The 20,491-nt window shown below is 48.3% G+C and overlaps 1 protein-coding gene across 1 annotated transcript in view; it reads right to left on the bottom strand.

The window, feature by feature from the left end:
- Nucleotides 1-6,590: 6,590 nt before the first annotated feature.
- The window catches only part of CHAT (choline O-acetyltransferase), a 63,990-nt gene continuing 50,089 nt past the window's right edge, over nt 6,591-20,491 (bottom strand). The window contains 3 exon segments of the mRNA XM_060241050.1: nt 6,591-6,894; nt 11,006-11,143; nt 19,751-19,813. Coding sequence (XP_060097033.1) covers nt 6,625-6,894; nt 11,006-11,143; nt 19,751-19,813 — 471 coding nt within the window. The 3' untranslated portion in view covers nt 6,591-6,624.

The following is a 20,491-nucleotide window of genomic DNA, read 5'->3' as shown; positions in this document are numbered from 1 at the left end:
CTTGGCACCAGGGGGGGTGGCCTAATATGTGGCCCAGCAGGAACTCATTTGCATATTAGGCCACAGCCCCTGATGCCAAGCTAGCCGCAACTGCATTCCTATGCGTTCCTGCTAAAAAGGGGGAGGGGGAAGCCTGGGTGGAACCACAACCGATGGTTCAGGCAGCATATTTGGCTACCCTGACTCTGATGAGTCATATATCTTCAGATGTATTAAATTGAGATTGTGGGAATTGGAGGAAACGAAATTACGGCCAACAGACCCTTATATTTGCTCTCCAGCTTCCTTAGGTCTCTATGCTTTCTGTGGCAAAATGCCCAATTATCTATCAGACTTAACCATCCCAAGTCATCGCAGGGCATTTATGTTGGCTAGACTAAATGCGTTTCCCTCCAAAGTTTTACATGGGAGATATCAGCGAGTCCCTTTAGCCGACAGACTTTGCTCCTGTGGAGCGAATACCCCTGACTCAATCCAGCATACATTGCTTGATTGTTCTTTTTACCATAACCTCCGTGAAAATTTATTTGGCAAGCTCTCTTTTTCCCCAGATTTGTCTATTCTGCCACCCTGTTATTATTTATTGAGTGATACTGAGGTGGTGGTTAGTGAGGCTGTGGCAAAATTTCTGGCTGACATCCTTAAATTTAATTCTGACCATGTTTGAATGCATCTGTAAGCTCGGTTTCATTTTGATTTTATCTCCAATGTTTACATTTTTATATTCTGTGTATTTTTATTTGAATCTATTAGGCCATTATTTGAATCTATTATGTATGGTATGGCTACCCTTAATGGTATGAGACTGTCATAGGGACACAGTAGCTGCCTCTTTCCAAGATTCTTGAAATACACCCTGCACTATGCTGGCAGATTTTAGCACTTGCTCTCTTGGCCAAGGTCATTATTGAGTTTTATTGCAGCAGATTCGTCTGATCTTGTTAGACCTTGGAAGCTAAGCTGGGTCAGTACTTGGAAGACTCCAAGGAAGACTCTGTCGCAGAGTCTACCTTTTTTACAATTTGCCTCAAAAAACCCATGGAGTGGAACTCCTGAATCTTTCTGAGGGTTCCTCCCTCTCTTCCTCCCCACCTAACTTGTCCATTGAATAGTAGGTGCAGCTGCATAACAATCCCTGGATTAGGAGACCGGAAGCCAGCCAGCCAGCCACCAGGAGCATTGCCATGCCCCCAGCAGCCCTCATTAACCCCGGAGAAGCCTATTGCCGCTCTTTCTCCACTTCTTACGTGATTTGGGGTGCAGGCGTGGTAGGATGGAATGGATGGCTTCAGGCAAGGGGTTACGTTGTTTACGGTTCTTAATAACTCCCTGTAATTGGAAAAGTAGCACAGCATGCAAAAGGCGAAACGACATTCCTTCCTCCTCATGTGCACATTTTTACGTTTCAGGAAGGTTGAACATGTAGGAATGTTAGAAATGCGTCTCTCCCCACTTATGGTCTGATGGGGTACAGCTACATGAGAATTCTTTTACCACGTTCTACGGCACACGTAGACCAAACCGAAGGTGGGTAACAGTACATTTTAGTGGTAGAATAACGTCTTGGTGTAAATCAATACCCTGTTTTTCAAACCAAATGCAGTCTGCCCATCTAAACCCTAATGGGCGCGATCCATTTTGCAGTCTCGTTGTGGAATACTTATTGTAACGGTTCCCTATTAGGTTTGCATAGATACACATGCTGCGGTTATAATATCTGGAAGCTGCCGAAGAAAACAACACTAAGTCTCTAGGATAAATGAAGTTAACAGGTACAACTTTCTGAAATCTGTGGGGGCATCTTGGAAAGCTCCAGCTCACAGCGACAGAATTAAGCCACGATGCGACATCGAACGGTCTCAGAGAAGGGCACATACGTCATGGAGTGTAGGAATCAACAACATTATTTTAGCAGCACGTGGATATGAGTTTTTTTTCCCGAAGCTACGCATATTCAGTATAGACACAGACTCAACTAAAAACTACTAGACGGTGGGGAAAAGCCTAAGCAGGTGTACTTAGAAGTAACTCCCATTTTATTCAATAGGAACTACTCTCAGGAAAGTGTCCTTAAGGATTGCATGGTGGTCATGTGTTGCCTAGCTTCAGTGGGCAATTCAACGTGTTTTGCTCTCAACTTCCCATTGGATTTAAGTTCTAATATTGCGTTTTATGTTTTTGGAGCCAAAAAGTCCAAGGCAAAACTGGAGCCTGCTGGGTCACTTGCTCAGTGCTTTAGCATTTAACCAGAAGTCTTAAACGTTTTGAGCCTGTGGGCAGTTTTGGAATTCTGACACAGTGTGGTAGGCACAGCCACAAAATGGCTGCCGTGGGAGTCAGATCTAGCCACAAAATGCCAGGAAAGGCAGCAGCTCCTTTGCATATTAGGCCACACACCCCTGATGTAGCCAATCCTCCAAGAGCTTACAAAAAACAGCCCCATGGTGCAGAGTGGTAAAGCTGCAGAACTGCAGTTGGAGCCCTCTGCACACAACCTGAGTTTGATCCCAGCGGAAGCTGGTTTCAGGTAGCCGGCTCAGGTTGACTCAGCCTTCCATCCTTCCGAGGTCGGTAAAATGAGTACCCAGCTTGTTGGGGGGTGGGGAGCGTAGATGACTGGGGAAGGCAATGGCAAACCACCCCGTAAAAAAGTCTGCCGTGAAAACGTTGTGAAAGCAATGTCATCCCAGAGTCGAAAATGACTGGTGCTTGCCCAGGGGACTGCCTTTACCTTTTTAAGCGCTTGGAGAATTGGCTACATCAGGGGGTGTGGCCTAATATGCAAAGGAGCTCCTGCTAGAATTCCAACCCTAAGGAAAGGTGTTGGTGGGCACCACATTGCGTACCCCTGCAATAAACCTTAAAAAGAGTGTACAATAGTACAGGTATTTGTCATTTCCCATTTGTGTTGATCTTATCAGTTGTCCCAGCTTTATGATAAATGCAGATTGCCAGGTGGCATGCTGGGATTAGAGCTGAATTGACCTATCCCAACTCCGAACCCCAGGGCTTTTTTGTGGCAGGAGCATCTTTGTATATTAGGCCACACACCCCTTATGTAGCCGATCCACCAAGAGCTTACAGGGCTCTTTTTTGTAAGCTCTTGGAGGATTGGCTACAATAGGGGTGTGTGGCCTAACATGCAAAGGAGTTCCTGCTACAAATAGAGCCCTACCGAACCCTAGCATAAATCCTGCACGGGTATATCCTAACATAACTTGAAGAAGAAGAAGACTGCAGATTTATACCCCGCCCTTCTCTCTGAATCAGAGACTCAAAGTGGCTTACAATCTCCTAGATCTTCTCCCCCACAACAGACACCCTGGGAGGTGGGTGGGGCTGAGAGGGCTCTCACAGCAGCTGCCCATTCAAGGACAACTCCTGCGATAACTATGGCTGACCCAAGACCTTTCCAGCAGCTGTAAGTGGCCGAGTGGGGAATCAAACCCGGTTCTCCCAGATAAGAGTCCACACACTTAACCACTACACCAAACTGGTGTAACTGTGGGAAATGGTACATTCCCACCCACCCCACCAACATCAATGGATATTGTGTATATGTGCTTAGAATTGTATCTATAAGCTGGAGTTCTTGCCTGGCTCACTGGGGCCTCGACAGAGCTTGGGGGACTCGGGAACAATAGGCGACAGGATCCAAATCCTGCTGTTTTGCTCCAGTCAAGAGCTCCCGACTGGTTTGAATGGTCCAGTCACAGGCAGCGTGGGAAATTTGGGTGTGTATATTTAGGGGGCCCTGCGGCCCTAGTTCTCAGTCTTCGTAGGCAGCGCTATACCATGCTGTATTCAATAAAAGAGCTATGTTCACTACCACCTCGCCTCATTAATGTATAGAACCCACTATATTATAGATATAGGGCGTTTTCGCACTGACCTTAATCGGCAGCGACGTCCCTCTTCACCGCGCAGGATCTGCGCGGATTTCGCACCAATTGCTGCGGAGCACCCGGAAGAGCCGCAAAGTCCCGCGGCTTTTGCGGCGCAAATGGAAACTGGGTTTTGGCGGTTTACATTTGCGCCGCAAAAGCCGCGGGACTTTGCGGCTCTTCTGGGTGCTCCGCAGCAATTGGTGCGAAATCTGCGCAGATCCTGCGCGGTGAAGAGGGACGTCGCTGCCGATTAAGGTCAGTGCGAAAACGCCCATAGAATCCCTGTAGGCAAGCATACCGACTTCCACTGTCATAGATCCAGAGGAGTTAGCCATGCTAGTCTGTTGCTGCAAAATAGGAAGGAGCCCAGTAGCGCCTTTAAGACTAACCCAATTTTATTATAGAAAAAGCTTTCGAGAAACACGGCTTTCTTCGTCAGATGCGTGGAAGGGTACGTAGGGTATGTTTCGACAAACTCTCTGCGCACCTGACGGAGAGAGTTGCGTTTCTTGAAAGCGTATGCTGCACTAAAATGTGTTAGTCTTAAAGGTGCTACTGGACTCTTTACAACTTCAGTTTGTACGCCAGATCTCATTCTTGCTCCTGAACGAGAGTTTTTTGTGATGTGTCAAAGGCCGCTTCGTAAACAGCTACGGATTTGCCCGTGGCATATACCTGGGACGGAAAAGGGAATGCAGACATCCCCCTGAAACTTCTACATTTGCCAAATGAGCCGTTTATACACACCACTTGTCGCACAAGCATCCGTTGGATCGTAGCTGAATTAACAGTGCCCCGTGGCGCAGAGTGTTAAAGTTGCAGTACTGCAGTCCTAAGCTCTGCTCATGACGTGAGTTTGATCCCCGATGGAAGCTGGGTTTTCAAGTAGCCAACTCAAGGTTAACTCAGCCTTCCATCCTTCCAAGGTCAGTAAAAGGAGTCCCCAGCTTGCTGGAGGGAAAGCGTAGATGACTGGGGAAGGCAATGGCAAACCACCCCGTAAAAAGTCTGGCGTGAAACATTGTGAAAGCAACGTCACCCCAGAGTCGGAAACGACTGGTGCTTGCACAGGGGACCTTTCCTTTCCTTGACATCTCTTTCCCTTAAAACAATTAAAGCCCTCCCCTCAAATTTTCTAGTTAAGATTCACAGTGAAAAAAATATATAAAAATATATTTCTATACCATCTGAGGTACTTAGTTTTTTAAAGTAGATTTTCTGGTCTCTGCTGGTTAATATGAGGTGATCCATTATAGGGTTGCCAATCTCCAGGTGGAGCCTGGGGACCTCCCATTTTTACTGTTGGTCTCCAGACACAGACTCCTGGAGAAAATGGCTGCTTTGGAGGGTGGATTCTGTGGTGCTATACCTTACTGAGGTCCCTCCCGTCTCCAAATCCTGTCCTCTCTGGGATCCACCCCCAAAATCTCTAGGTTTTCCCCAACCCAGGTCTGACAACCCTAGAAGATCCAGAAAGATTCTTAGGGCACAACCATGCCAAGGTTTTAATTAAAAAAAAAAAATCTTGGCAGCTGTTAGGGTTGCCAAGTCCCTCCACCACTGCGGCAGGGAACTTGTGCATGTGGCACAATGATGTCACCCGGAAGTTACATCATTGTGCTGAGGATGTCGTGCCAGGGATACTCTAGGACTCGTGATAAAACTCTATGGTACCATAGAGTTTTACCACAGTTCCTAGAGTGTCACACCGGAAATGCTCTAGGATTCGTGGCAAACCTTTATGGTAGCATAGAGTTTTAGTGTGAGTCCTAGAGAGTCCCTGGCACGATGTCCCCAGTGTGATGATGTCACTTCCGGGTGACATCATCATGCCGGGGATGGTGCATGCCGACGGGGCTCTTTGGGGGTGGGGATCCCCCTGGAGGCGTGCTCCCTGCCAGTGGGTCGGGACCCTCCAGGGTGGGGATTCCCCCACCCCCAGTGGGAGCTTGGCAATCCTAGCAGCTGTTGAAGCTTATTCAAGTAAAATAGTTGCCATCAGGGCATTTTTTGCAGAAAAAGCCCAACAGAAACTCATTTGCATATTAGGCCACACCCCATGATGTCACCACTGTTTCACACAGGGCTTTTTTGAAAGAAAACCCCAGCAGGAACTCATTTGCATATTAGGCCACGCCCCTGACTCCCAGTCAACTAGAACTGTGTTCCTGTGGGTTCCTGCTCAAAAAAAGCCCCGCCTGTTACATGCCTTGGTGTCGTATACTTTAGCCACAACCTTCAATAAAATAATGTTGTTAGTTGGATATTTAGAAGTAAACATTCCGAGTTGTGGAGGGGTGCTACTTTAGACGCTGAGCAATCATTGGCATAAATGAATTTTGTGCAGAACTGAAACTTCAGCTTTAGAGGTATCCTCTTGATAAACACTGGGGGAAATCATAGCCTAAGATGAATTGGATCTCTTTCCCCCAGGGCCGGATCTAGGGGGAGGCAGAGGGGGGTGTTTGCCCCAGGCGCCACTGGAGGGGGGACACCAAATTGGGTATGGAGTCCATTCTATTCTATGGGCTTATAAGGCAGAATGAGCCCATAAGGGGGTGCCATTTTTTAATTTTGCCCCCCCCTCAAAAAACATGTAGATCCGGTCCTGCTTTCCCCTACCCCATCAAAAGGTTCTCGATTCTCACTCGCTTTGGCACCGTAAAACCATCCCACCTTCAGAAACATCTGCAAACTGGAGGAACGAAAAGATGGCGAAAGAATGGCGCATGTGTAGTTAGGACTTCCGACCATGTGGGGGCACCGGAGTTGTTCCTTGTTTCGTTGGGGTACTCGTCTTCGTCGTGTTGCATCTGAGGCAGAGCTCTCTCATGTCCATCAGACTTTCTCCCACCGTTTTTGCAAATTTGTTGGAGGATGTCTCTTTACAGTCTTTAAAGCTTGAAATGCAGAATAATATATGCTCCGGCTGTGGATTGTAGCATGCGCCGTAACCATTGGGAATCACAGGCCCATAACAGCAGAACATCTCCATGGTAGTTGGGACCTGATCTCAGGAAGAAAGGAACATGGTTATATTAATGAAGGCAGGTCAGATGAGAGATCCTGTCACAGGGACTTCCAATATGGAGGCCCTCCTTGGTGCCTGCCAAGAGTTTTTAGAAAGGAGGTGGGGCCAAGTGGGGATTTTGAACAGCATAGCTGCTGACTGGACATTGAGAGATTTGATTGGCTGTGCCAATCAAAGGTTGTTTAAGCAGCAGCTGCCACTACAGCACAAACATGTTCAGGAGGTAAGCAAAAGTGAACTATGACAGCCATTTTGTGGACGGCTCCAACTCCTGCAGCAACCATTTTGTGGCAGCCATTTTGTGTCTGTGCCCAACACATGGTGTCAGAATTCCAAAGGTGCCCCAGACTGTTGGGGACCCCTGACCTAGTGATGGTTAAGAATGGCATCACTTCAGATATCTCAGGTCTTGCCTCACCAATCCAGAGGGATCTGGAGAAACTTTGGGGCTGCCAAGCCCCCGGTCTGGGCGGGGAATCTCCCTCCTGGGAGGTTCTCAACCTGTCAGCCCACATTGGGCCAGTGAGGAGAACCTCCCCCTGTGTCATTGGCACGATGACATCACCCAGAAGTGGTGCCCGTGTGGGGCCACTCTAGGAGTTTCCAGGAAAACTCTATGGTACAATAATTACCATAGAGTTTTAACCCCCCAAATGGCTAGAGCGTCCGGGAAAACCATAGAGTTTTCCCAGAAATGCCTAGAGTGGCCCTGCACGGGCACCACCATTTTATGGAAGTGACATCATTTCGTCGCTTGTGTGCGTGTCGCACATACAAATGTGAAGATGAAGAGAACTTGGGAACCCTAAGAAACTTACATGTGCTGATTGTCTAATTGGCTAATGGATAATTTCTAAATAGATGGGATTTAAAAGGCCATGTACTTTAATGTTAGCCGGTGAAAATTATCTAGGTTATGAATGCTAGGAATACTGCACCCTTTAAATGGACACTATTTGTTCTTTCTTTTTACTTGAACTGTACTGATCGCTTACCCGTTCTTGTATTTGAGCAGATTTAATATTGAACGGTTACTGAGCGGTCACTTAGCTTATTGGCAAGGCTGACATAAATTTCAAAGATTTATTGTCAGGAGGCAGTCTAGGGAGCGGGATTTTCTGATGGGATCCATTACATGTCAGTGAAGTCCTTTTTTTCAGTTAAAACCTTATTTAAAGAAAAATGCAATAGGGTGACAGAATGAAAACACTCCTTCCTAAACCTAAGATGTTATTTGTTAAGAAATCTGTGCGTTCTGGCCTTTGTTGCGGCAGGGACTTCCTGAAATGGCACTTGGCTTTGTTAACGGCCCAGGGACAAGCCATTAGTCCCACTGATAGAGTCACAGAATTGTCAAATAAATTTGCAGCGCAACAGCCGGAGGCTGTAAAGCTATTGAGATTCACTCTTTTTTTGCCCACGGATGGTTTCTTGGAGAATTGATGCAGTGGCATTCTGGTTGCACTCGGTCATGTCTGAAAGCCCCCGCCCCAATACATCACGGCAAGATCAAATTACTTATGGGGTTTTATCTTTCCAGCCCTCTGCCCCAGCCTATTTTTTCTCTGCAAGATTCTCTCACAGATATTTGATGTACAGCTTCAGTAAACCGATTAGAAAGAACACGCCCAAGGAAATGCCAATCACCACTCTGGGGTCAGAAAGCGATTTTTCTCCCAGCCAGTTGGGGGTAGTGGTTAAGTGTGGGGACTCTTATCTGGGAGAACCAGGTTTGATTCCCCACTCCTCCACTTGCAGCTGCTGGAATGGCCTTGGGTCAGCCATAGCTCTGGCAGAGGTTGTTCTTGAAAGGGCAGCTTCTGGGAGAGCTCTCTCGGCCCCACCTACCTCACAGGGTGTCTGTTGTGGGGGAAGAAGACAAAGGAGATTGTGAGCCGCTCTGAGACTCTACATGCAACTGTTGGGAGTGACTTTGGGTCTGTCATAACTCTCTCAGAGCTGTTCTGTTCAACAGCAGTTTCTGTCCGAGCTCTCTCAGCCCCACCTGCCTTATAGGATCTCTGTCGTAGGGAGGGGAAGGGAAAGGAGATTGTAAGCTGCTCTGAGACTCCTTCGGGTAGTGAAGGGTGGGGTATAAATCCAATCTTCTCTTCCTCCTCCTCTAGAAAGCCAACAACAGGGCCTAGAGGCCAAGACCTTCCCCCTGACGTTGCTACCTGGCTCTGGGATTCAGAGGATTACCACTTCTGAACGTGAAGGTTCTCTGTAGTCACCAAGGCTAGTAGCCACTGATAGATGGATCTTTCCTCCATCAATATTAGGGCTTTTTAAGCAGGAATTCCTTTGCATATTTAGCAGGAATTCCTTTGAGAGCCAGTTTGGTGTAGTGGTTAAGTGTATGGACTCTCATCAGGGAGAACAGGGTTTGATTCCCCACTCCTCCACTTGCACCTGCTGGCATGGCCTTGGGTCAGCCATAGCTCTGGCAGAGCTTGTCCTTGAAAGGGCAGCTGCTGTGAGAGCCCTCTCCAGCCCCACCCACCTCACAGAGTGTCTGTTGTGGGGGAGGAAGGTAAAGGAGATTGTGAGCCGCTCTGAGACTCTGAGATTCGGAAGAGAGGGTGAGATATAAATCCAATATCTTCTTCTTCATCTTCTTTGGCCAGGGATCCTGGAGGGGTTTTTTTTTTGCCATCTTCTCAGCATGGAGAAGGGTCACTGTGTGTGTGTGTGGGGGAGGTATTTGCGAATTTCCTGCATTGTGCAAGGGGTTGGACTATATGACCCTGGGGGTCCCTTCCAACTCTATGACTCTAACATGACATTTCTTTAAACTAGTTACGGATTATAGAAAAACAGACTCTCGTATGTTGATGTTTATGCGATCGGGAGAATTTATAAATTAAACTGGCGCGCTTGATGCTGATAGTAGAGACTAAAGATCTGGATCATTCGTCATCCTGCATCCGTCATGCACTATCTGCAGGGGTGGAATTCTAGCAGGATCTCCTTTGCATATTTTCACAGGAAGAGCCAGACAATTGTTGATCACAAGTGTTTGGTAAGGTGTTCCCTACAAAGCCCACAAAAGTTGTAAGCGGGGCTTTTTTTTTTTGTAGCAGGAACTCCTTTGCGTGTTAGGCCGCACCAAATCTTCCTGGAGCTTACAGTAGGCCCTGTATTAAGAGCTCTGTAAGCTCTTGGAGGATTGGCTACATCAGGGGTGTGTGGCCTAATATGCAAAGGAGCACCTGCTACAAAAAAAAAAGCCCTGGGTGTAACTTCAAGGAATGAGACGTTTCTCTCTTAAGGTTCATGAAGAAAACTTGTTTCCAAACCCTGTATCTCTATCGTTTCCATCTTGGATAGAATAGGATGGTGCTCCTATGGACCTGATCAGGGGTTGTTTTGTAGAACAATAGGTGGTGGAGCTAATTAGCATAACTCATTAGCATATGCTGTCCCCCCCCCCCAGCCAAAAGCGACCCAGTACAAGAAAGGAGAATCCCAGGTGAGTGAGGCCTGCTTGGGCTGGCGAGAGATTCAGCCAGCCCAAGCAGGCCTCACTTGCCTGGGGCTCTCCTGGGCTGCCCCCCCCCCAGTCCAAAGGCCAGCAAGCCACCTGCCGCCCAAAATTACAAATGAAGTGGAGAAAGGGTGGCACGGCCTTCTCTAGGGGTTAATGATGGCTGATGGGGGTGTGGCAAAGCCCCTGGTGGCTGGCTGGCTGCCCGCTCTCCTAAGCCAGGGATTGTTATGCAGGTGCACCTACTATTCAATGGACAAGGTAGGTGGGGGGGGGGAAGAGGGGGAACCCTCAGAAAAGTTCAGGAGCTGTGCTCCTGTGAGCTCCTGCTGAATCTGAGGCCTGAACCAAACCAAAACGGGCGTGGGGGTCAGATTCAGCCCCACGTCCTTGTTGTCCATCCCTCGGACTTCATCCCTCTTCACCTTTCAAAGCCAAGATTAATTTGCTTGAGCATCCAACGCGTTTTGGAGAGCCTGTTTGGGTTACTCAGCCCCCAGAAGATACATCAGGGGCCTGTCACTGGTTCATAACTCCTGTCAGGGTGAGAATAATGGGAGTCCTTTCTTTATGACAAATCCCAATATGAATTTCACTCACCTGGCTGGTAGAGAGGATAAATCGATTGCTTGTCAGATACGTTTCATCAGTAAATAGGTCTGGCAGCTCCTTGAAGTGTTCGCGAGCCATCTCCCTCAGCCCCAGCAAGTGATTGTCTATGGCCATTCCTGTAATAGCCTGGACAATGGGACAGAAATAGGGGGGGGGTGTCATCACTGGATTTGTATAAAACTGCTGCTACATCCCACAGATGTTAAGAACGTAAGAGAAGCCATGTTGGATCAGGCCAATGGCCCATCAATAAGAACATAAGAGAAGCCATGTTGGATCAGGCCAATGGCCCATCTAGTCCGACACTCTGTGTCACATAAGAACATAAGAGAAGCCATGTTGGATCAGGCCAATGGCCCATCTAGTCCGACACTCTGTGTCACATAAGAACATAAGAGAAGCCATGTTGGATGAGGCCAATGGCCCAGCCAGTCCAACACTCTGTGTCACGTAAGAACGTAAGAGAAGCCATGTTGGATCAGGCCAATGGCCCATCCAATCCAACACTCTATCACATAAGAACATAAGAGAAGCCATGTTGGATCAGGCCAATGGCCCATCCAGTCCAACACTCTGTGTCACATAAGAACATAAGAGAAGCCATGTTGGATCAGGCCAATGGCCCATCCAATCCAACACTCTGTCACATAAGAACATAAGAGAAGCCATGTTGGATCAGGCCAATAGCCCATCCAGTCCAACACTCTGTGTTACATAAGAGAAGCCATGTTGGATCAGGCCAATGGCCCATCCAGTCCAACACTCTGCGTCACATAAGAACATAAGAGAAGCCATGTTGGATCAGGCCAATGGCCCATCCAGTCCGACACTCTGTGTCACATAAGAGAAGCCATGTTGGATCAGGACAATGGCCCACCCAGTCCAACGCTCTCTGTCACGCAGTGGCCAAAAAAACCAAGTGCCATCTGGAGGTCCACAAGTGGGGCTAGAAACCTTGCCACTGTGGTCCTCCCAAGTCCCAAGAATACCTGCCCCGGACAGAGTTCCAACAATATGCTGTGGCTAATAGCCACTGATGGACCTCCTCTCCATAGGTTTATCCAATCCCCTCTTGAAGCTGTCTATGCCTGTAGCAGCCCTCGCCTCCTATGGCAGTGAATTCCACATGTTAATCACCCTTTGGGTGAAGAAGTATTTCCTTTTATCAGTTTTAACCCGACTGCTCAGCGATTTCATTGAATGCCCACGAGTTCTCGCATTGTGAGAAAGGGAGAAAAGTACCTCTTTCTCTACCTTCTCTATCCCAGGCATGTTGCTACCACTAGACAATTTCATGCTTTCTGATAAAAAACAGCATATCCTGCGGTTCTTTTTCATGAGTACAGAAAAGAAATGTAAATCCAACGCAGCAGATGTACTGTGGATTCTGCAAGTTATACTTTTCAAATGCTGATTGAAAGGAAGAAGAGTAGGTTTTCATACCCCACTTTTCTCTACCCTAAGGGCTCTAAAAGTGGCTTGCAATCACATTCCCATGACCGTCCCCTCTTCACAACAGGAACCTTGTGAGGTAGGGGGGGCTGAGAGTTCTGAGAGAACAGTGTCTGGCCTGAGGTCAACCAGCAGGTTTCATGGGGAGGAGGAGAAGGAAGAGGAAGAAAAAGAAGAGTAGGATTTTATACCCCACTTTTCTTTACCTTAACAAGTCTCCAATCACCTTCCTGTCCCCTCCCCACCCCAGGCACCTTTTGGTGTGGCAGCTGTGGCAGGCTGAGAGAGTTCTGAGAGAACAGTGACCAGCCCAAGGTAACCCAGCAACAGGCTTCATGTGGAAGAAGTAGAAGAACGATTTTATACTCCACTTTTCTGTACCTTAAAGCGGCTCACAATCTCCTTTCCCTTCCTCCCCCACAACAGACACCCTGTGAGGTGGGTGGGGCTGAGAGGGCTCTCACAGCAGCTGCCCTTTCAAGGACAGAGGCTCAGTGGCCTACAATCTCCTTTCCCTTCCTCCCCCACAACAGACACCCTGTGAGGTGGGTGGGGCTGGAGAGGGCTCTCACAGCAGCCGCCCTTTCAAGGACAACCTCTGCCAGAGCTATGGCTGACCCAAGGCCATTCCAGCAGGGGCAAACGGAGGAGTGGGGAATCAAATCCGGTTCTCCAGATTAGAGTTCGCTGCTCTTAACCACTACACCCGCTCTCCATTGGCTTTAATTTACTTCTGCTATGAATTTTCTGTGGCAGCTCCGGAACTCTGCCCAACAGCCTGGCCTGTTTATGGGAGTTTTGTGGATTCCAGGGTTGAGGATCTCACCACGTACAGGGCTGGTGTGTGGCAGTAGGTGGGGTAGGCAGCTGCCTAGAGCACCACCGCCCCCTTACTCCCCCTTGCCCCTGCAGAGCACTCCTCCGAGCCTGCCTTGAAGGCAGGATTGGAGGAGCACTACACAGAGTACTGCCCGGCTGTTTTCATATTGAAAGCAGCCGAGTGGTGCCTTCCCATTGCACTCATCAGTGCAAAGGGAAGGCACTGCTTGGCTGTTTTCAACCCGAAAGCAGCCGGGCAGTGTGTCATGGGCCCTGACAAGGGGGAGCTGGAAGGGTTAACAGACCTGGAAGAGTTGCCTACCAGCTCCTCAGCTGAACAACCAGCAGCTGGTCCATCAATCACTCTCCTCACGTTCCAGGCACCAGCATCGGCTGTTGACAATCAATCACACTCTCCCCCTCTCATTGCAAGAGTGCGAAGCAGGCTCCGGGAAGAACTCTCAGAGCGAAGACATGAGGCACGCTGATGCTTCAGATCTCTCAGCAAAGTTGCTGCCACCCAGGGAGCAGGCTGATTGAGGCTGCCATATAACTCCCACCCAGGAACTGGTAACCTCGTGGAAGCAACAAGTCGATTCTCTGGCTAATATCCACGCTCCTTCTTGATTTCAGATCCTGACCTGCTTGAATTCCTTGGCACCCTGATCCTTTGGCTTTTGGACACTGACTTCTGATTCCAGTTTGCGATTTGGCTTCGGTGACTTGACTCCCTGGACTTTGACCTTGGACTCCCACCTGCCTGCGCCCTGAGAACGTGACACAGTGCTAAAACAGTGTGCTCTGCAGAAGCTTGCAAGGAAGCCTCTGAAGAGCCTTATACTGCTCGTAGGGGAAAGCAGCAGTGTGGCAGCACTCCTGTGCGCCGCTCGCGGCTCCCTCACCTGTCCTGTGTGATGATGACACTTTTAGTGATGTCATCGCGTCACGTGCGTGCTCATTTTCCCGACAGAGTTTGTGGGGGGCGGGATGCGGTGCAGGGGGCTGCCTGAAGCAGCAGAACCCCTAATGCCGGCACTGGCCACAAAGACTCCCATGAGGTAACTGTGTCAGGGTGCAGTAGCAAACCCCCCAAAAGGACTCTTGTGGCACTGAGGAAGACTAGGGTCGTTTTCACACTCACCTCCAGCCGGCGCGACCCCCTCTTCACCGCGCAGGATCTGCACGGATTTCGCACTAAATGCCGGGGAGCAGCCTTTTGCGCCGGAAACTCCCGTCGCAAAAGCCGCACAAACGCCAAACTGCTTTTTGGCGATTTACGTTTGAGCGGCTTTTGTGCCGGGAGTTTCCGGCACAAAAGGCTGCTCCGCGGCATTTAGTGCGAAATCCGCGCAGATCCTGCGCGGTGAAGAGGGGGGTCGCGCCGGCTGGAGGTGAGTGCAAAAACGACCTAGCAGATTTATTGAAGCACACGCGTTTTGTGACTTGGAACCCGCTCCGTCCAACCCACGAAATGGATGGTCGGTCATTGAGATATGTTTGCTGACTGGCCAGCCGTTTCATGCACACAACGGAGTGAGCTCTTGCTGACCGAAAGCTTACGCTTCAGTAAATCTGTTGGTTGAAAGCACTAGGAGACTCCTCTTCGGTTCTCAGTCCTCCGTTGATGTCTGGAATATTACAGGATCACTACTACATGAATTATTGATCCAGATGGTCTTGGAGGTGATTTCTGTTAAATTGGGTGGTGTGCCAGGAAATGAGTCACTGGAACTGCCCAAGTATGTATTTGTCTCCAGCAGCAACTTCGAGAATCAAAACAAGGGTTGTGAGTAAGTGTGTGTGTGTGTGTTTTCTTCACTGCAGCTATGGCTGCCTGGGATGCTCCCAGGGCTTTTTAAAAATTGTAGCAGGAACTCCTTTGCATATTAGGCCACATACCCCTGAAGAAGAAGAAGAATTGCAGATTTATACCCCACCCTTCTCTCTGAATCAGAGACTCAGAGCGGCTTACAATCTCCTATATCTTCTCCCCCCACAACAGACACCCTGTGAGGTGGGTGGGGCTAAGAGAGCTCTCCTAGAAGCTGCCCTTTCAAGGACAACCTCTGCCAGAGCTCTGGCTAACCCAAGGCCATTCCAGCAGGTGCAAGTGGAGGAGTGGGGAATCAAACCCGGTTCTCCCCGATAAGAGGCCACGCACTTAACCACTACACCAAACTGATGCAGCCAATTCTCCAGCTGATAGGCCTCTTAGTAAAGGGCCTACTGTAAGCTCCAGGAGTATTGGCTACTTCAATAAATATGATTGGCTACAATAAATAGGAAAGAAGAACAGGACTGTGCTATCATTGACATCTTGAGTTTGTTGATACTGTGAGTTTGATCCGTCATTGCTGTGAATGGGTTTGGCCTACGGTGGCCCACCTGGTGGGAGTTGGGGAGGATGAAGAAAGGACAGTAATGTTCCTCAGAGTGGGTGCTATCTTGAGTGATAGCTGATAGCTCTATTAAGTATCTTGGTGAGGCTGGAGAAATTGATCCTCCTTCCGTCTGCGGGGAATGGCCTGATAGGGCTCAAGATGTGGGAAGAGACAAAGCAGAATTCATTGTTGTGAAGTGGCTGAAGATCCGAGGGGTGCAGTATCTCCCCCTTGGGCTCTGATCTGGGGAGATAGAATTGCTGCCCCGTGGCGCAGAGTGGTAAGCTGCAGTAGTACTAAGCTTTGCTCATGACCTGAGTTTGATGCCGGGGGAAGCTGGGTTGAAGTAGCTGGCTCAAGGTTGACTCAGCCTTCCGTCCTTTCGAGGTCGGTCAAATGAGTACCCAGCTTGCTGGCGGTAAAGTGTAGATGATTGGGGAGGGCAATGGCAAACCACCCCGTAAAAAGCCTGCCAAGAAATTCCATGATGTGACGTCACTCCATGAGTTGGTAACGACTCAGTGCTTGCACAGGGGACTACCTCTACCTTTACTTTTTAGGAATGACTCTGCATTCTGTTTTTAAAGAGAATGTTATAAATACATACATGACTTTCTAGAATCCTGTGTTCCAAAAGTGTATGGACGTGTAGCTATCTCAGCCCCATCTCTGGCCACTTGCAGAAGTGGGGAAGCACATAACAATAATCTAAGTCGATGAAAGATGCTATGGGTAAGGAGTGAGGAACCTTTCGTGGCTCCTGGGGCAACACATTTGCCCTGGAGAGTGATGCGAGCATGTCTGGTTGGTTGCACACGCTCAACAATTTGTGCGCAAGGATGGCGGAACCTTGGACGGCCATCACAGCTCTCCCCTCCACCCCGCCCAAGAAGAACGGACTCAAGGATCAACGGAAATATTTTTGCTATCTGACATGATTTATAAGGCTCTCAGAAATGACATTACCCCAACATAGATCAATGTCACGTTTGAAGACAGAGGCCGAGACGGGCTAACGAAGTAAAGAGACACTCAGCTCATCGCTGGGGGAGGGGTAGATACCAAATTAAATTTTAAAGCTACAAGTTTCACAAAACAAGTCTGTTTCCCTAATAAAGGGGGCTGGAATTAAATAACCTTACATTGCTTAGCATTCGGATGAAATTACAATATTTCCCATTTAGTCCAAACCTATGTTTTTTAGGGTTGCCAACTAACTGGGGGGAAAACTGGCATGGCCCACTGTGATGCTTTCAAGAGAGACTTAAAACCAGCGGTCATTTCATAGAAAAAAAGATGCTGGAGCTCATTTGCAGAACTCATATACATATGCCACACACCCCTAACATCACTGGAAGGGGTACTAAGAGCCACTTTGGTGTAGATAGATATTGAAGATTGAAGATATTGGATTTATACCCCGCCCTCCACTCCAAAGAGTCTCAGAGCGGCTCACAATCTCCTTTACCTTCCTCCCCACAACAGACACCCTGTGAGGTGGGTGGGGCTGGAGAGGGCTCTCAGAGCAGCTGCCCTTTCAAGGACAACCTCTGCCAGAGCTATGGCTGACCCAAGGCCGTGCTAGCAGTTGCAAGTGGAGGAGTGGGGAATCAAACCCGGTTCTCCCAGATAAGAGTCCGCACACTTAACCACTACACCAAACTGGCGGTTAAGTGTGCGGACTCTTATCTGGGAGAACCGGGTTTGATTCCCCACTCCTTTACTTGCACTTGCTGGAATGACCTTGGGTCAGCCATAGCTCTGGCAGAGGTTGTCCTTGAAAAGGCAGCTGCTGTGAGAGCCCTCTCAGCCCCACCCACCTCACAGGGTGTCTATTGTGGGGGGAGAAGATATAGGAGATTGTAAGCCGCTCTGAGTCTCTGATTCAGAGAGAAGGGCGGGGTATAAATCTGCAATTCTTCGGCCCTCAGCACCTAACTGGGAAAGGACTGCCATCCTACACTGCTGAGAAATTACAATCACTATAGGATCACCGTCGGAGGAAAGTAAGATCCGGCCTATATTAAAGCTAAACAGCACCATAAAATGTCTCAATTGTATTTTATCATTTTTAAAAATTATAATTGTAAATTTTATAGCCAGCTTTAAGAGGGGATTGGATAAAAATATGGAGCAGGGGTGCATCTGTGGCTATTAGTCACAGTGTATATATATATATGTGTGTGTGTGTGTGTGTGTATGTATGTATATGCTGAGAGTCAGAGGACCCTCATAAATAAAATGCGACCCCCCCCCCCCAATGGGGAAAAGGGAATGTGGGTGAGTTTGCTCCTCTCCTTCTTGCATTAGTGGAAACCTCGCTATATCAGACCCCTTAACAGAGCTTTTTGTAGAGAAAAATCCCAGCAGGAACTCATTTGGATATTAGGCCACACCCCTTGGTGGCACTATTGTTCTGTACAGGGCTTTTTTGTAGAAAAAGCCCAGCAGGAACCTTTGCATATTAGGCCACACCCCCGATGCCAAAGCAGCTGGACCGGAATTCCCGTGCGTTCCTGCTCACAATAAAATGACTTCGCTACAGGGGTCAGTTCAAAAGAAGCCCAAATTTGGTTGCAGGCTATCGTCTTTCCATCCTTCACATTGGACAGAAAAGCTACATGGATGTTAAGTGTGCTGCTTTATTTTATTTTTTTTAAATGAAGACCATGAAGAAATTATAAATGATCCAAACTGACAGGAGATTTATGCGGCATTTTCAAATTAAATTCCTGTGTCTACTTCAGGATGGACTCTAAATGATTTGTGTCTTTATTTATTTGTCTGCGTCCTCCCCTGACTCAAAGGCACAGAAATTGGTGGGCAATTAATTGAACACGCTACCTTTCCAAAAAAACAAAACACGCCCCCCCCCCCCAATGAATCTGTATTTTGAAATCCAAACTTCAAACATTTCTCTACAATTCAAGAGTTTGCTCCTCAAAACGAAGATGCAGTCTTCTATTATGGCTTGCTAGACTTTAGATTCCAGTGCGATCTTAAACCAAGTTTAACACCTTTCAAAGCCTGCTGAAATAAATAGATTCGAGAAAGGTTTGTCTCTGCTTAGGATTGCGCAGTTGTGGTGTTTGAGAATTCAGAGGACAGCATTTGCACCAGGGGTGTCAAACATGCGGCCCAGGGGCCAAATCAGGCCCCCAGAGGGCTCCTATCAGGCCTGCAAGCAACTCACTGTTGTCTGCTTCCTTCTCCTCCTTTTGTTTCCTTCTGCAGCACCGCTTGCTTTTTCAGGCTTGCTCAATCGCACAGGAGCTACAGAGCAAAGCTCCTCCCTTGGGGAGGAAGTGGGAGAAGGAGAGCTTGATTTGCCAGGCTCTCTCAATTGCACAGCAGAGCTACTGAGCCAAGCCTCTCTTCCTTCTGTTGGCTGAGCCTCAGCAAGGCAGTGAGGTGGATTAGGCTGAGCGTATGTGTTTGTCTGTGTCCATTATAAAGTTTATATCTCCCTGATCTGGCATTACATTTTATGACACAGGTGGCCCAGCGAATGAGTTTGACATCCCTGATTTACACTGAAGAGACAACTGCGGTTAAGTGTGCGGACTCTTATCTGGGAGAACCGGGTTTGATTCCCCACTCCTCCACTTGCACCTGCTGGAATGGCCTTGGGTCAGCCTTAGCTTTCATAGGAGTTGTCCTTGAAAGGGCAGCTGTTGTGAGAGTCCTCTCAGCCCCACCCACCTCACAGGGTGTTTGTTGTGGGGGAGGAAGGTAAAGGAGATTGTGAGCCGCTTTGAGACTAACTTCGGAGTGGAGGGCGGGATATAAATCCAATATCTTCTTCTCTACCTTCCCGTCCACAACAGACACCCTGGTAGGTGGGGCTGAGAGAGCTCTCCCAGAAGCTGCCCTTTCAAGGACAACTCCTGCGAGAGCTATGGCTGACCAAGGCCATTCCAATAGGTGCAAGTGGAAGAGTGGGGGAATCAAACCCTGTTCTCCCACTTAAGCACTACACCAAACTGGTGTAGGAAGTGATTTCATTTTAAGAATATCCCTCTGTGGGTTTTACTTGCACGATAACTTGTTCTTATCAAGACAGGGTAAACAGTTTGCTTACCAAAATAGTATAATTTGTCTGAGCGGTTATGGCATCCTTCAATCGCCGCATTTTCTCAGGGTCCTGTTGACGAAGAAGAAACAATCATTTGGGGGGGGGGGCAGGGGGAGATGCTATTAATGGAACAGTGTCAAATTTTGGCTGCAGTCTCCTATGCATAACCAGATTACTGAAGTCACAGGGCTCATTTTGCATTCCTAGATGGAGGCGATAATACAGAAGATGCGAGTATACCGTGGGGAGGGGAACAGTACCTCTTGCAATCTATATCATTTTGCAGTACCTGAAAAAATTATCCTCTGTCTTCAGGAAGTAGAAAACAGGAACTGTAATTGACTTTAATTTTTTTAAAAATCATTTAATGAGATTAAACATCGTAAGGAGACACAGTACAGTACTGCAGAAAAATTAGGCTATGTGTGTATTACAGAATCAGCTTCGGCACTGGTTGCCGAGGTCATTCATAAAGTAAGCAGTAATGAACTGTTGGATGGGAGAGGGCAAAGGACCAGCCCTTGAATTCCTCAGGAGCTCACGGGAGCGCAGCTCCTGAACCTTTCGGAGGGTTCCCCCTCCTCCTCCCCACCTACCTTGTCCATTGACTAGCAGGTGCAGCTGCATAACAATCCCTGGATGAGGAGAGCGGGCAGCCAGCCAGCCACCAGGGGCTTTGCCACGCCCCCAGCAGCCCTCAGTAACCCCTGGAGAAGCCCACATCACCCTTTCTCCACTTCTTCTGTG

Source organism: Heteronotia binoei, chromosome 6 (genome assembly GCF_032191835.1).
Source record: "Heteronotia binoei isolate CCM8104 ecotype False Entrance Well chromosome 6, APGP_CSIRO_Hbin_v1, whole genome shotgun sequence".
Lineage (NCBI taxonomy): Eukaryota > Metazoa > Chordata > Lepidosauria > Squamata > Gekkonidae > Heteronotia > Heteronotia binoei.
The sequence above is the reverse complement of the archived record's forward strand: the minus strand, read 5'-3'. Positions and strand labels throughout refer to the sequence as shown.